This window comes from Rattus rattus, chromosome X (genome assembly GCF_011064425.1).
Source record: "Rattus rattus isolate New Zealand chromosome X, Rrattus_CSIRO_v1, whole genome shotgun sequence".
Taxonomy (NCBI): Eukaryota; Metazoa; Chordata; class Mammalia; order Rodentia; family Muridae; genus Rattus; species Rattus rattus.
Genome location: NC_046172.1, coordinates 2937398 through 2954019, shown reverse-complemented (window position 1 = coordinate 2954019; position 16622 = coordinate 2937398). Strand labels below are relative to the sequence as shown.

General features: G+C 38.8%; 1 protein-coding gene across 1 annotated transcript in view; it reads right to left on the bottom strand.

Annotated features, from left to right (window-relative positions):
- The window catches only part of LOC116888943 (zinc finger protein 182-like), a 34397-nt gene that overhangs the window by 13600 nt on the left and 4175 nt on the right, over positions 1 to 16622 (bottom strand). The window contains 2 exon segments of the mRNA XM_032890178.1: positions 1731 to 1865; positions 2029 to 2197. Coding sequence (XP_032746069.1) covers positions 1731 to 1865; positions 2029 to 2197 — 304 coding nt within the window.

The window sequence follows — 16622 nt, the reverse complement described above, 5'->3', positions numbered from 1 at the left end:
GGTGCCACCATCCCAGGCCCTGACAATTTTTCTTCATAGAAGTATTCTAGCTAAATAATAAATAATAGAATTAAAATCTCATTCTTGAATCATGGGAGTCCTACTAGTGGCCATATTCACAAAGAGCAAATCTCCTTCCAACCAATAATTCATTAGTAAGGGGTGACGGTCTTGTGATCTTCTATTTTCTATCTATGCTGCAATTTGGGCTGCTTTTGTCTTGTGCATGTAACAACTGCCTTGAGTTTCCTCACATTAATGAACACATGGGCAGCACTAACTGGACTTGGTTGTAAGAAAAAGAAAAGACATGAAGTTTTGAGAAAGATCTGTTAATGGCATGATGGGAGGAATGGGAATGTGAGGTGGGAAATGGTTGGGTAAGTGTGATCATATTTCATTGTATATGTGTATGAATTTCTCAAGCATAAAAAATTAAAAATTTTTGGTTGTGAGACTAGCCTTTGATGACTCAGCCAACTACAGGATAACCATGCTATAATCCATCGAAGCTGAGTAACAAGGAGGATCCAAGGGAGGATCCTTGAATCTCACTCAGAATGGGATATAAAACAGACATTGGATGTTGATAGAGGAAGGGAACAGGGTGGGAGAAAGGGTAGAGATGGGAATATGGATGGGGAACAGGTATGGGGAGAGTAGGGGTTGGGGTGTGTGTGAAAGGGCTGAGAGAATGGAAACCAGAAGGGGGTCTCTCTGGGACAAGCTGGAGACCAGGGATAGGGGAGGCTCCTAGGAGTCTATGGGGGTGAACCTAGCTGAGACTCCTAGCAGGGTAGATATGGAGCCTGAAGTGGCCACTTCCCATAGCCAGGCGGGACTCCCAGTGGAGGGATAAGGAAAGCAACCCACACACAAATACTTCGACTCAAAACATGTCCTACCTACAAGATGTACAGGGGCAAAGATGAAGCAGAAACTGAGGGAATGGTCAACCAATGACAAGCCCAACTTGAGATCCATACAATGGGAGAGAACTAACCTGTGACATTATTAATGATACTCTCTTATGCCTGCATTCAGGGGCCTAGCATCACAGTCTTCTGAGAGGCTTCATCCAACAACTGATGGAAACAGATGCAGAGACCCAGAGACAAACATTATGTAGAGGGAGTCTTATGGAAGAGTGGGGCAGGGGTTGGGGGGTGGGGGGGAGGAAGAGTGGGGAAAAGGATTGAGGGAGCCAGAGGGATCAAGGACACCATAAGAAGACTTGAGGAGTCAACTAACCTAGGCCTATGGGGGCTCACAGAGACTGAACCCAAACCAGAGAGTTTCTTTGGATCCCCTTCCCCTAGCTGGGTTGCCTTGTCTAGCCTCAGAGAACTAGGAACAGCTTAGTGCTGCTGTGACTTGATGAGCCAGGGTGGGTTGGTATCCATGGGGTTTTTCTTCTCTGAGGAAAAGAGGAGGGGAAATTAGGGGAAGGGTTTGTGTGGGTGGAACTAGAAGGAAAGGAGGGAGGGGCTGTGTTGTACAATGAATAAGTGAATAAATTAATTAACGAAAAAATGAAATGGTCATCATTTTGTATTTATTAGTGAATTAGATTAAGCAGCAATTACCAGTAACTAATAGCATAAAACAGACAACTATGCCAGACAAAATACCTGATGGAAATAATTAGGAAGGAAAAAGAGAAAAAGAAAGCCCTGAATCTGTTCTAGCTTAAAAGAAAATCAAGACAGAGGGCTGTATTAAGATACTACCTGGAAAGCTCCAAACTGGAATTTCCACATCTTCTGGGTCTGGTTCTTCTACCTCCAGCTTGATAATGAGATCAGGCTTAGTAACCTGCTGTTCTGAGGATGATAAATGATAGGTACTTCCTTGTTCTTCAGAGCCTGAAACAGCACAAGTTGGAGTTTGGGGTCAGCAGAAGGGACCTGTCACTTAACACAAACCATTTAACCAATATTTTGTGTTTCCTTTAAGAAGAGGAAAATGTGAAGACAAGCAAGCAGAGCCCCTGTGCCCTTACTGGATACAATAACCATCAAAAATTACCTGTGGAAGCCACTTTGCCTACAGAAACGAGGTTGCTATAGGTTTCAAGCATCACGTCTCGGTACAGAGTCCTCTGTGGAGAGTTCAGGTATTGCCACTCCTCCTTCGTGAAATCCACAGCTACATCCTCAAATGTCACTAGTTCCTGTAATGGCAAACTTCTTTTATTCTAAAATGCTGACCACTGAATGATAAGGATATAATGTGAAAAAACTACTAATTGAGTTCCCAGTTCAATCCCTGGTTTACAGGCCTATCTGTTGTGCATTTTCTTAATTGCTAGTTGATGAAGGAGGCCTGGCCCACTGGGGCAGTACCATCTCTTTGCAGGTGGGTCTGGGTCTTGGAGAAAAGTAGCTGAGAAAGGCAGAAAAAGCAAGCTCATAAGTAGCATTACTCCACAGTCTATGCCTCAGTTCCTGTTTAGTTTCTTGAAAATTTGTATTCCAACAAGTGATTTTGCAGCATAAAAATAAGCCTCTAAATGCATCACTGACTGAAATGTAGTATTTAAACCCATAGTATTTGTAGGGAAAAAAGTATTGAATAAAGTCCCTTAAATCTGGATGAGCCAAGTATTTTTCTGTAACCAAAAAAATTCCAAAGATATTCACTCTTTTTTGTTTTGTTTTTGATACTCTTAAAGATAATGAAAAGGTAAGTCACAGAACAATAGTAAATATTACATCTTAGATATATGATAATATAAAAAGTACTATTAAACTATTGGAGTATAAAAACTAAAATAAAAGAACTTTCTGCAAATACAAAACAAGAAGCGGAATATGTCACCAAATAAGACAAATAAATGGAAAATAAATACAAACAAGGTTGTTCAACATCACTAGTCATCATGGAACTTCAAATTAAAGCTACAGTGAAATGAGGTGCCACCACACATCTCTTAGTATAGGAAATCTTACAGTATCTAGTAGTATATATATGGAACAGCTGGATCACAGACATGAAAGAAGAAATAGTACTGGCCTTTGGAAACAGAGTTCCAAATGTTCGTGAAGTTAATCCTATACTACTTAACAATCCAACAATCATGCTCCAATCATATTTATTCCAATGAAATGAAAATCTCACAGTCCCCAAAAGCTTATAAATAAATATTAATTTTTAATCACCCAAACATGAAATAACCTAACCACTTTTTAGTCAGCAAATGGCCAAACTTGAAAAACTTGAATCCATATAATGTCATAATATTCAATAATACAAACAAAAGACAATAAATAACACAGATGATAATACAGATAGTAAATGTACTGTGCTAAATGAAAGAAGCCAGGATCAAGCAGCTATATTGTTCCACTTATATAAGTAATGGGACAGTAAAAACTGCAGAGAGAGAATATATACAAGTGGTCAGAAGACCAGGCATGGGAAGGCCTGACTACAAAGGGAGTAACAGAACTCTTGCTTCCATTGTGGTGGTGCTTATACAGCTATCAGTTAAAGGATCTATTTTATTGTATGTAAATTATAACTCAGATTCCTAAAATTAAAAGTAAGGAGCTTTCAAGTAGTTTAGAATAAACACACTTGTATAAATCAAAATATTTCCATATAGGGGCTTGAGATATAACTTTGTAGCAGGGCACTTACATAGCATGCAGAAAGGTTTGGGTTAAATCCTTAGCATTTTCAAAGAACTTGACTTAGTAAAAAGTCCCTCAAATCTCTCCATAAACTTCCCAATAAAATATACTAATCAACCTATCATATACTACACATAATCAATACTTTTAGCACAATGTATAAGTTAGAGACTAATACAGAATGCTCTAATTACCTACAAATGAAAAACTAACAAGCAAGCAACCAGAACACAAACATCCAGGTTAGCTGTCTTTCAAACTCTTGCAATGAACTGTTTAGGAATACAAGAGCAGTCTGTAAAGCCAGAGCAGAGTGGGTAAAGGAAGCTGAGATCATATATAAAAAGAGGCCTAGTGGACTGCCATCTACAGGTATGAAAGTATTGAAAAAACTGATCAGCTCTCAAGAACTGCTAGCTGTAGGAACAATGTGCAGGGCACAAAGTGAGTCAAAAAGTGCATCATTTCTGAAGGACAAAATGGAAACAAAAGAACTAGAAGCATTTGAAGGTTGGGTAATGGCGGGAGAAAGACTGAAGGGGAAATTAGGGTCATATATGTTATGATTAAAATATGAAATGTACTGCACAAAGCTTTGAACATTTGCTCCTTAGCTGGTGGCACTGTTTTGAGAGGGTATGGAGCCTTTATGAAATAGTATCTGAGGAAAGGAGGACCAAAATGTGGATGCTTCACTCCTTTTTTAAAAAATATTTTATTAGATATATTTCTTTACTTACAATTCAAATGTTATTCCCCTTCGGTTCCTGTCCATAAGCACCCATTCTCACTCCTTCCTCTCCCCCATCTGGTGGTTCTCCTATATATGCCTGACTTATTGCCCCATATTCCCCTGCACTGGGGTCTGCAGGACCAAGTCCCCCTTCCACTTTTTGCACAACAAGGCTATTCTCTGCTACATATGCTGTTAGAGCCCTGGGTAAGTATATGTATAGTCTTTGGGTAGTGATTTAGTTCCTGGAAGCTCTGGTTGGTTGGCATTGTTGTTCTTATGGGGTTGCAAGATCCTTCAACTCTTTCAATAGTTCTTCTAATTCCCCCCAAGGGGGTCCTGTTCTCAGTTCTGTGGTTTGCTGCTAGCATTGACCTCTGTATTGGACATGCTCTGGATGTGTCTCTCAGGAGAGATCTATATCCGGTCCCTTTCAGCATGCATTTTCTAGCTTCATCAGTCTTACCTAGTTTTGGTGGCTGTATATATATGGGCCACATGTGGGGCAGGCTCTGAATGGCCGTTCCATGAGTCGCTGCTCTAAACTTTGCTTCCATATCCCCTCCTATGGATATTTTCCCCCCTTTTAAGAAGGAGTGGGCACACCTGCATTTTGGTCATCCTTCTTCTTGAGCTCCTGCGGTCTGTAGATTGCATGTTTGGTAATTCGAGCTTTTTGGCAAAAATCCACTTATCAATGAGTGCATACCAAGTGTGTTTTTCTGTGATTGAGTTACCTCACTCAGGATATTTTCTGGTTCATTCCATTTGCCTATGCATTTCATGAAGTCATTTTTTTTTAATCCATTACTCTGTTGAAGGACATCTGGGTTCTTTCCAGCTTCTGGCTATTATAAATAAGGCTGCTATGAACATAGTGGAGCATGTGTCTTTGTTGTATGTAGGAGAATGTTTGGGTATATTCCCAGGAGAGGTATAGCTGGGTCCTCAGGTAGTGCAATGTCCAATTTTCTGAGGAACTTCCAGACTGATTTCCAGAGTGGTTGTACCAGTTTGCAATGCCACCAACAATGGAGGAGTGTTCCTCTTTCTCCACATCCTCGCCAGCATTTGCTGTCACCTGAGTTTTTGATCTTAGCCATTCTCACTGGTGTGAGGTGGAATCTCAAGGTTGTTTTGATTTGCATTTCACTGATGACTAAGGATGTTGGACATTTCTTTATGTACTTTTTGGCCATTTGATAATCCTCACCTTAGAATGTTTTGTCTAGCTGTGTACCCATTTTTAATAGTGTTATTTGGCTTGCTGCAGTCTAACCTCTTGAGTTCTTTGTATATTTATGATATTAGTCCTCTATCAGCTGTAGGATTGGTAAAGATCTTTTCCCATTCTGTTGGTTGTCGTTTTGTCCTAATGACAGTGTCTTTTGCTTTACAACAGGTTTGCAGTTTTATGAGGTCCCATTTGTTGATTCTTGATCTTAAAGCATGAGCCACTGGTGTTCTGTTCAGGAAATTTTCTCCAGTGCCCATGTGTTCGAGACTTTTCCCCACTTTTTCTTCTATTATTTTGAGTGTATCTGGTTTTATGTGGACATCCTTGATCCACTTGGACTTACTCTTTGTACATGGTGATAAGAATGAATCGATTTGACCCAGGGGTACAGATATCTTGAGACCCATGGGACAGACTGCCACCTCTGCACCTAGACCCACATCCCTGGTCCAAGAAACTGCACATTGCCTCTGGACACAGGGGTATAGGAACAGACAGCCACTGGTACATGTGGTTCTCGTCTGAGCCCAGGACCAAACTGATCTGGCCAAAGAGCTCCCTGCACCCAAATCCCGTGCGGGAGAGAGCTGGACCCTCAGAAATGTGGACACTCCTGAGAAGTCAGAGGAGACTGCCCTCTGCCCACAGTCCAGACCCAAGAGGGAATCGCATAGTGCCAACTGTGCCTGCGGGGTGCAAGGACCTACGAGCAATCAGGGGCAGGACCCTTCGATTCCTGCCCCCTGCCTAGAGCTGGAAGACATCTGCAGGAGAACTGACACACCTGAAATCTAGAGCATCTGTTCTCAGGAAAGGCTGAAAGAAAATAGGAAAAAAGGCCTACAGGAGTGCTGACACAGAGGTCTACAGCAGGGTTAAGTTAGGCTCGGAAACAGCAAGACAAACACCAGAGACAACCCAATGGCTAGAGGCAAGCACAGGAACCTAAGCAACAGAAACCAAGACTACTTGACATCATCAGACCACAGTTCTCCCAACAAAGAAAATACTGGATATCCAAACACACCAGAAAAGCAAGATTTAGATTAAAATCACATTTTTTGATAATGATGGAGGACTTTAAGAAAGGCATAAAGAACTCCTTTAGAGAAATGCAGGAAAAAAAAGTAAAGATGTAGAAGCCTTAGAGAGGAAAACCAAAAATCTCTGAAAGTATAACAGGAAAACACAACCAAACAGGTGAAGGAACTGAAAATGGAAATAGAAACAATAAAGAAAGCACAAAGGGAGAGAACCCTGGATATAGAGAACCGAAGCAAGAGATACAAGCATCAATAACAAAATGCAAGAGATAGAAGAGAGAATCTCAGGGGCAGAAGATACCATAGAAAACATTGACAGAACTGTCAAAGATGATGTAAAATGCAAAAAAGCTCCTACTTGAAAACATATAGGAAATACAGGACACAATGAAGATCAAACCTAAGGATAATAGGTATAGAAAAAGTGAAGACACCCAACAAAAGTAGGCCAGCAAATATGTTCAACAAAATTATGAAGAAAACTTCCTAACCTAAAGAAAGAGATGCCCATACAACAAAGGCCTACAGAATTCCAAATAGATTGGACCAGAAGAGAAATTCTCTCATCACATAGTAGTCAAAACACCAAATGCACAAAACAAAAGAAAAAGACTATTCAAAGCAGTAAGGAAAAAGGTCAAGTGACATATAAAGGCAGACCTGTAAGAATTATACCAGACTTCTCACCAGAGACTATGAAAGCCAGAAGATCCTAGACAGATGTCTTACAGACCCTAAGAGAACACAAATGCCAGCCCAAGTTACTATATCCAGCAAAACTCTCAATTAACATAGATGGAGAAACCAGGATATTCCATGACAAAACCAAACTTAAACAATATCTTTCTATGAAACCAACACTACAAAGGGCAATAGATGAAAAACTCCAACACAAGGAGAGAAACTACACCATACAGAAGGCAAGAATATAATTTCCTTGCAATGAAACCAAAAGAGAGGCAAACAAACATAATTCTACCTTTAACAATGAAAATAACAGGAAGCAACAACCACTACTCCTTAATATCTCTCAACATCAATGGACTCAATTCCCCAATAAAAACAAGAATAGACTAAAGAATGGATACAAAGAGGACCCAACATTTTGTTGCATGCAGTAACACATTTTAGAACAAAGACAGACACTACCTCAGAGTAAATGGCTGGAAAACAACCTTCCAAGCAAATGGCCCAAAGAAACAAGCTGGAGTTGCCATTCTAATATCAAATAAAATTGACTTTCAACCAAAAGTCATTAAAAAAGATAAGGAAGAAAACCTCATATTCATCAAAGGAAAAATTCACCAAGATCAACTCTCAATCCTAAATATCTATGCTCCAAATGCAAGGGTAACTACATTCATAAAAGAAACCTTAATAAAGCTCAAAGCACACAGTGCACCTTACATGATAATAGTAGGAGATTTCAACATTCCACTGTCATCAGTGGACAGATCATGGAAACAGAAATTAAACAGAGACGTAGAGAAACTAACAGAAGTTAGGAAATAAATGGATTTAATAGATATTTATAGAACATTCCATTCTAAAACAAAAGGATATACCTGCCTCTCAGCACTTCATGGGACCATCTCCAAAACTGACCATATAACCCATCACAAAACAGGCTTCAACAGATACAGGAAGATAGAAATAATCCCATGCATCCTATCATATCACCACCCACTAAGACTGGTCTTCAATTACAACAATAAAGAAAGAAAGACCACATATACATGGAAGTTGAACAATGCTCTATTCAATGACAACTTGGTCAAGGAAGAAATTAAAGACTTCTTAGAATTTAATGAAAATGAAGACACAACATTCCCAAACTTATGGGACACAATGAAAGTGGTACTAAGAGGAAAACTCATAGTTCTGAGTGCCTGCAAAAAGAAAGAGAAGAGAGAATATGTCAGCAGCTTGACGGCACACCTAAAAGCTCTAGAACAAAAAGAAGCAAATAAACCCAGGAGGAGGAGAGGCAGGAAATAATCAAACTCAGAGCTGAAATCAACCAAGTAGAAACAAAAAGGACCATAGAAAGAATCAACAGAACCAAAAGTTGGTTCTTTGAGAAAATCAACAAGATAGATAAACCCTTAGCCAGACTAACCAGAGGTCACAGACAGTGTATCCAAATTTACAAAATAAGAAATGAAAAGGGAGACATAACAGAATCTGAGGATATAAAAAAATATCCATCAGATCCTACTACTAAAAGCCTATATTCAACAAAACTGGAAAATCTGGAGGAAATGAAATGTTTTCTAGACAAACACCAGGTACCAAAGTTAAAACAGGACCAAATAAACCATCTAAACAACCCCATGACTCCTAAAGAAATAGAAGCAGTTATTAAAAGTCTTCCAAACAAAAAAGAGCCCAGGTCCAGATGGCTTCAGTGCAGAATTCTATCAGACCTTCATAGAAGACCTCATACCAATACTATCCAAACTATTCCACAAAATTGAAACAGATGGAGCACTACCGAATTCCTTCTATGAAGCCACAATTACTCTTATACTGAAACCACACACAAAGACCCAACAAAGAAAAAGGAATTCAGACCAATTTTCCTTATGAATATTGATGCAAAAATACTCAATAAAATTCTTGCAAACTGAATCCAAGAACACATCAAAATGATCATCCATCATGTTTATGTAGGCTTCATCCCAGGGATGCAGGGATGGTTTAATACATAAAAATCCACCAATGTAATCCACTCTATAAAAAAAAATCTCAAAGCAACGTGATCCATTATATAAACAAACTGAAAGAACAAAACCACATGATCATTTCATTAGATGCTGAGAAAGCATTTGACAAAATTCAACACCCCTTCATGATAAAAGTCCTGGAAAGATCAGGAATTCAAGGCCCATATCAAAGCATAGTAAAATCCATATACAGCAAACCAGTAACATCAAACGAAATGGAGAGAAACTTAAAGCAATCCCACTAAAATCAGGGACTAGACAAAGCTGCCCACTCTGTCCCTACTTATTCAATATAGAACTCGAAGTCCTAGCCAGAGCAATCAGACAGCGAAAGGAGGTTAAAGGGATACAAATTGGAAGGGAAGAAATCAAAATATCACCATTTGCAGATGATATGATAGTGTACTTATGTGACCCCAAAAGTTCCACCAGAGAACTACTCAAACGGATAAACAAGTTCAGCAAAGTGTTGGGGTATAAAATTAACTCAAACAAATCAGTAGCCTTCCTCTACTCAAAGGATAAACAGGCTGAGAAAGAAATTAAAGAAATGACACCCTTCACAATAGTCCCAAATAATATAAAATATCTTGGTGTGATTTTAACGAAGCAAGTGAAAGATCTGTATGACAAGAACTTCAAGTCTCTGAAGAAAGAAATTGAGGAAGATCTCAGAAGATAGAGAGATCTTCCATGCTCATAGATTGGCAGAATTAATATAGTAAAGATGGCCATTTTGCCAAAAGCAATATACAGATTCGATGCAATCACCATCAAAATACCTACTCAATTCTTCAGAGAGATAGAAAGAACAATTTGCAGATTCATTTGGAATAACAAAAATCCCAGGATAGTGAAAACTCAACAATAAAAGAACTTCTGGGGGAATCACGATCTCTGACTTCAAGCAGCAGTACAGAGCAATAGTCATAAAAACTGTATGATATTGGTACAGAGACAGGCAGATAGATCAGTGGAACAGAACTGAAGACTCAGAAATGAACACACACAGCTATGGTCACTTGATCTTTGACAAAGGAACTAAAACCATCCAATGGAAGAAAGATAGCATTTTCAACTAATGGTGCTGGTTCAACTGGAGGTCAGCATGTAGAGAATGCAAATGATCCATGCTTATCACCCTATACAAAACTTAGTCCAAGTGGATCAAGGACCTGCATATTAAACTAGATATACTCAAAGTAATAGAAGAAAAAGTGAGGAAGAGTCTCAAACACATGGGCACGGGGGAAAATTTCCTGAACAAAACACCAAGGCTCATGCTTTAAGATCAAGAATCGACAAATGGGACCTCATAAAACTGCAAAGCTGTTGTAAAGCAAAGGACACTGTCATTAGGACAAAACAGCAACCAACAGAATAGGAAAAGATCTTTACCAATCCTACATCTGATAGAGGACTAATATCCTAAATATAAAAAGAACTCAAGAAGTTAGACTCTAGAAAGTCAAATAACCCTATTAAAAATGGGGTACAGAGCTAAACAAACATCCTCAGCTGAGGATTATCAAATGGCCAAAAAGCACCTAAAGAAATGTTCAACATCCTTAGTCTTCAGGGAAATGCAAATCAAAACAGCCCTGAGATTCCATCTCAGATCAGTCAGATTGGCTAAGATAAAAAAACTCAGGTGACAGCAGATGCTGGCGAGGATGGAGGAAAGCAGAACTCTCCTCCATTGTTGGTGGGATTATAAAATGGTACAACCACTCTGGAAATCAGTCTGGAGATTCCTCGGAAAATTGGACATTCCATTACCTGAGGACCCAGCTATACCTATCTTGGGCATATACCCAAAAGATGCTCCAACATACAACAAAGACACGTGCTCCACTATGTTCATAGCAGCTTGGTTTATAATAGCCAGAAGCTGGAAAGAACCCAGATGCCCTTCAACAGAGGAATGGATTCAAAAAATGTGGTACATCTACACAATGGAGTACTAGTCAGCTATCAAAAACAATGACTTTATGAAATTCAAAGACAAATGGAATGAACTAGAAAATATCATCCTGAGTAAGGTTACTCCATCACAGAAAAACACACTTGGTATGCATTTATTGATAAGTGGATATTACATTAGTCAAAAAGCTCGAATTACCCAATCCACAGAACACAGGAATCTCAAGAAGAAGGGTGATCAAAATGGGGATGCTCCCACTCCTTCTATAAAGGGGAAAATATGTATAGGAAGGGATATGGAAGCAAAGTTTAGAGCAGCGACTCAAGCCATTCAGCGACTAGCCGCAAAACTAGATAAAATTGATGAAACTAAAATACACGGAAAAGGGACCAGGATAGATCTCTCCCGTGAGACACATTCTCAAGACCATCTTTAATACGAAGGACAAACCACTGAACTAGGGGACCCCCTTGAAGGGGAGTAATTGAACACATATTGAAAAGTTTCTCCCAGGGACTAAAACAAAATGCCAATGCATGGGTACATGGACGACCCATGGCTCCAACTGCAAATGTAGCAGATGGGGTTGCACCAATGAAAAGGAAGCTCACCCTAAGGTTGGACCCCCATAGGGGAATGGTAGATGGGGTTGATGAGGACAGGGAACACCTTATAGGGAGAGGTGGGAGGGGCTTATGGACAGGAAACCTGGAAAGGGAATAATATTTGAAATGTAAATAAAGAAATATATCTAATAAAAACACATGTATAGAAGAGGGTGAAGACTCCCAACTTAAAGGTCTAGTAAATATGTTCAACAAAATTATACAAGAAAACTTCTCTAACCCAAGGAAAGAGATGCCCATAAACATACAAGAAACATACAGAACTCAAAATAGATTGGACCAGAAAAGAAATTCCTCCTGTCACATAATAGTCCAAACACCAAATGCACAAAACAAATAAAGAGTATTAAAAACATCAAGTAACATATAAAGGCAGACCTATAATAATTATACCAAACGTCTCACCAGACACTATGAAAGCCAGAAGATCCTGGACAGATGTCATACAGACCCTAAGAGAACACAAGTGCCAGACCAGGTAACCGTATCCAGCAAAACTCTGTTAACATAGATGGAGAAACCAAGATATTCCATGACAAAGCCAAATTTACACAATATCTTTCTACAAATCCAGCGCTACAAAGAATAATAGATGGAACACTCCAACACACGGAAGGAAACTACACCTTAGAAAAAGCAAGAAATTAATCTTCTGGCAATAAAACCAAAAGAAAAGAGACAAACAAACATAATTCTACCTCTAACATTGCAAATAACAAGAAGCAACAATCACTATTTCTTAATATCTCTTAACATCAATGAACTCAAATCCCCAATAAAAAGACATAGACTAACAGACTAGATATGTAAAGAGAACCCAGAATTTTTCTGCATACAGTAAACACAACTCAGAGAAAATACAGACACTACCTCAGAGTAAAAGTCTGGAAAACAAATTTCAAAGCAAATGGTCTTGAAGAAACAATCTGGAGTAACCATTCTAATATCGAATAAAATAGACTTTCAACCAGAAGTTATCAAAAAAGATATAGAAGGACAATTCGTATTCATCAAATGAAAAATCCACCAAGATGAACTCTCAATCCTAAATATGCTCCAAATGCAAGGGCACCAACATTCATAAAAGAAACCTTACTAAAGCTCAAAGCACACATTGCATCTCACACAATAATAATAGGAGATTTCAATACTTCACTCTCCTCAATGGACAGATCATGGAAACAGAAATTAAACAGAGACATAGAGAAATTAACAAGTCATGAACCAAATGGACTAGAACATAGACTGTTATAGAACTCAAAGTCCTAACCAGAGCAATCAGATAACAAAAGGAGGTCAAAGGGATACAAATTGGAAAGGAAGAAGTCAAGTTATCACTTTTTGCAGATGATATGAGAGTGTACTTAAGTGACCCCAAAAGTTCCACCAGAGAACTACTAAGCCTAATAAACAACTTCAGCAAAATGACTGGGTATAAAATTACCTAAAAACAAATCAGTAGCCTTCCTTTCCTGAAAAGATAAACAGCCTGAAAAAGAAATTTGGGGAATGACTCCCTTCACAATAGTTACAAATAACATAAAATACCTCAGTGTGACTCTAACCAAGCAAGTGAAAGATCTGTATGACAAGAACTTCAAGTCTCTTAAGAAAGAAATGTTCATGGGTTGGCATGATTAATATTGTAAAAATGGCCATTTTGCCAAAAGCAATCTACAGATTTAATGCAATTCCCATTAAAATTCTAACTCATTTCTTCATAGAGTTACAAAGAGCAATTTGCAAATTCATTTGGAAAAGCAAAACACCAGGATACCAAAAACTATTCAAACCAAAACAACAATAAAAGATGTTCTTGTGGAACCGCCATCCCTGAACTCAAGCAGTATTACAGAGGAATAGTGGTAAAATCTGTATGGTATTGGTACAGAGCCAGGCAGGTAGATCAATTGAATAGAATTGAAGACCCAGAAATGAACTCACACACCTATGGTCACTTGGGCTTTCACAAGGGAGCTAAAACCATCTAGTGGAAAAAAGATAGCATTTTCAACAAATGGTGCTCATTCAACTGGCAGTCAGTGTGTAGAAGAAAGTAAATTGACCCATTCTTATTTCCCTGTACAAAGCTCAAGTCCATGTGTATCAAGGACCTCTATATAGAACCAGTTTATGTATGGGCAACTGGGATAAGGGATAACAGTTGAAATCTAAATAAAATATCTAATAAAATAGAAAACTGTAACAAAATCAATCTAAACCACTGAAATAAAAAAAAGAAGAGTAGAAGCTCTAGAGAGGGAAGTAGGAGGACACCTGTTTTATGAAGAAGGAAATGGGAAAAATGAGTTGAACTTTAAGAGCGGAGTTAGGAGGAAGGGCAGTACAGAGGGAGAAGTGGGAAAGAAAGGTAAATACTACTAAGGAATTTTGAAAAAGCTACAGGGAATCATTTTATATTTACTTAAAATTACATATTTATATGTGTACACATATATAGGTACATACATACATGCACACACACACACACACACACGCACACACACACACACACACACACACTCTTTACATAAAGTTATGACACTTGAGATGACAATGTTGCCCCCAAAGTAATGGATGGACAAGGACACCTCTTTCAAGTGGCTGGTGTGACCTCTTAAACAATATGCTATTTGATGTCTTTGTCTCTGGGGATATTCTATCACAATGGAAAACCCAAGATTGTGCTATTTACTGCAAAAGCCTGCTTCTATTTGTGGTGTGAGACAATGTCTTAGCACAATTATGAAATCTCAATAATATGGCTGCCTAAATATATCTTTAAAAAATGAGACATTAATTGGCATGTCAACGTGGTTAGGGGAAATTTCACAAAGCCCTATCCCTAAATGAAGAGCTATAGGCAATCAGTGGCCACTGAGAGAGGGAAAACCAGTATTCTCCAGGAACAAGGTCCCTGATTTGCCAGTCCCAAATGGTCAGCCCTAAACACATAGACAACAACTGAACAATACTAAAGAGACTCAGCAGGTTACATTTTAAAGTTTATGTATATCATTATAATAATATATAGGATATGTAACAGTATTAATTAAAGAATAAAAGACCATAAATTTGAGAGGGAGTTAGAGTTTATGGGAGGAGTTGGAGGGAGGAGAGGGAACGGGGAAATGATGTAGATACAGTACATATGTAGATATGTGAAATTCTACAAAAAATAAAAGTAAAAGAGATAAACATGGGCTGAAGCTATAGTGGTGGTAGCATGGACAAAGTCTTGGCTTCAATTCTCAGCACTGCATAAACTGAGAGAGAGAGAGAGAGAAAGAGAGGGGGTAAGGGAGGAAGGGAGGGAGCGAGGGAAAAGGGGGAGAGGGAGGGAGGGAGAGAGGGAGAGAAAACAAGAGAGACAGACAGGCAGAAAGAGACAGAAAGATCCTGACATCAGAATTCAAGCCTCAAAGCCAAAATGCATTAAACAACACAAACACCAAATTCCCAATGCTCAACTTTACAACACACAAAAAACATTTACGAACATCCACGCAAGGAGAAAATGTACCAAGGGGCTACTTTCAATACAAGTTAGATGATGTAGACAAAACTGATGAAGACCTAAGCTACATATTCAGTAAGGAAGATTTTATAATCTTGGACAGGATTTCACTTGTGAATCTCCTAAATAAACAGAGTAAGACCATAGTAATACAATAACACAACATGACTAAATGAAATTTATTCTAGGAATACAATGATGGGCCAACAAAAGAAACATTTATTAGTATAATTCACTATTTAAATAAATAGAGAAGTGTCTGAATGTGTAGCTCAATGGTAGAACATTTGCTTACTATGTGTGTGGTGGTTTAAATAAGAATGGCTTCCATAGGCTTATATATTTGAATGCTTGGTCATCAAGGAGTGGCACTACTTGGGAGGAGTTAGGAAGTATAGCCTTGTTGGAGCAGGCATGACCCTGTAGTAGGAAGTGTATCACTGGGAGTGGGCTTTGAGGTTTCAAAAGCCCAAGCAAGGCTCAGTGTCTCTTCTTGCTGCATGTGGACCCAGATGTAGAAATCTCAGTTCCTTCTCTAGCACCATGTCTGTCTGTATGCCACCATGCTCTCCACCATAATTATAATGTACTAAAACTCTGAACATGTAAGCCAGTCTCAATTAAATGTTTCTTTATAAGAGTTGCCTTGGTCATAGAGTTCTTAACAGCAATAGAGCACTGAGTAAAGCAGCATGTGCAAGGCCCTGAGTTTGATCCTCACCATCACAAATAAGAGAAAATTTGTAAGATTAACTTTAAAATCACAGAGGAAAAATGCTGAAATGGTGCTTAGAGAGTAACATATTTGCCACAGAAATGTGGTGCCCCGAGTTTAATCCATAGAACCCATGTAAAGGTGGAATGAGGGAAGTGACTTCGAAAGCTGTCCTCTCGCCTCTTCCCATAATAGCCATTCTTATTTTTTAAGACATCTTTAGTCATAAGGGAAATGCAAATCAAAACAACCCTGAGATTTCACCTTACACCAGTGAGAATGGCTAAGATCAAAAACTCAGGTGACAGCAAATGCTGGCGAGGATGTGGAGAAAGAGGAACACTCCTCCATTGTTGGTGGGATTGCAGACTGGTACAACCATTCTGGAAATCAGTCTGGAGGATCCTCAGAAAATTGGACATTGAACTGCCTGAGGATCCAGCTATACCTCTCTTGGGCATATACC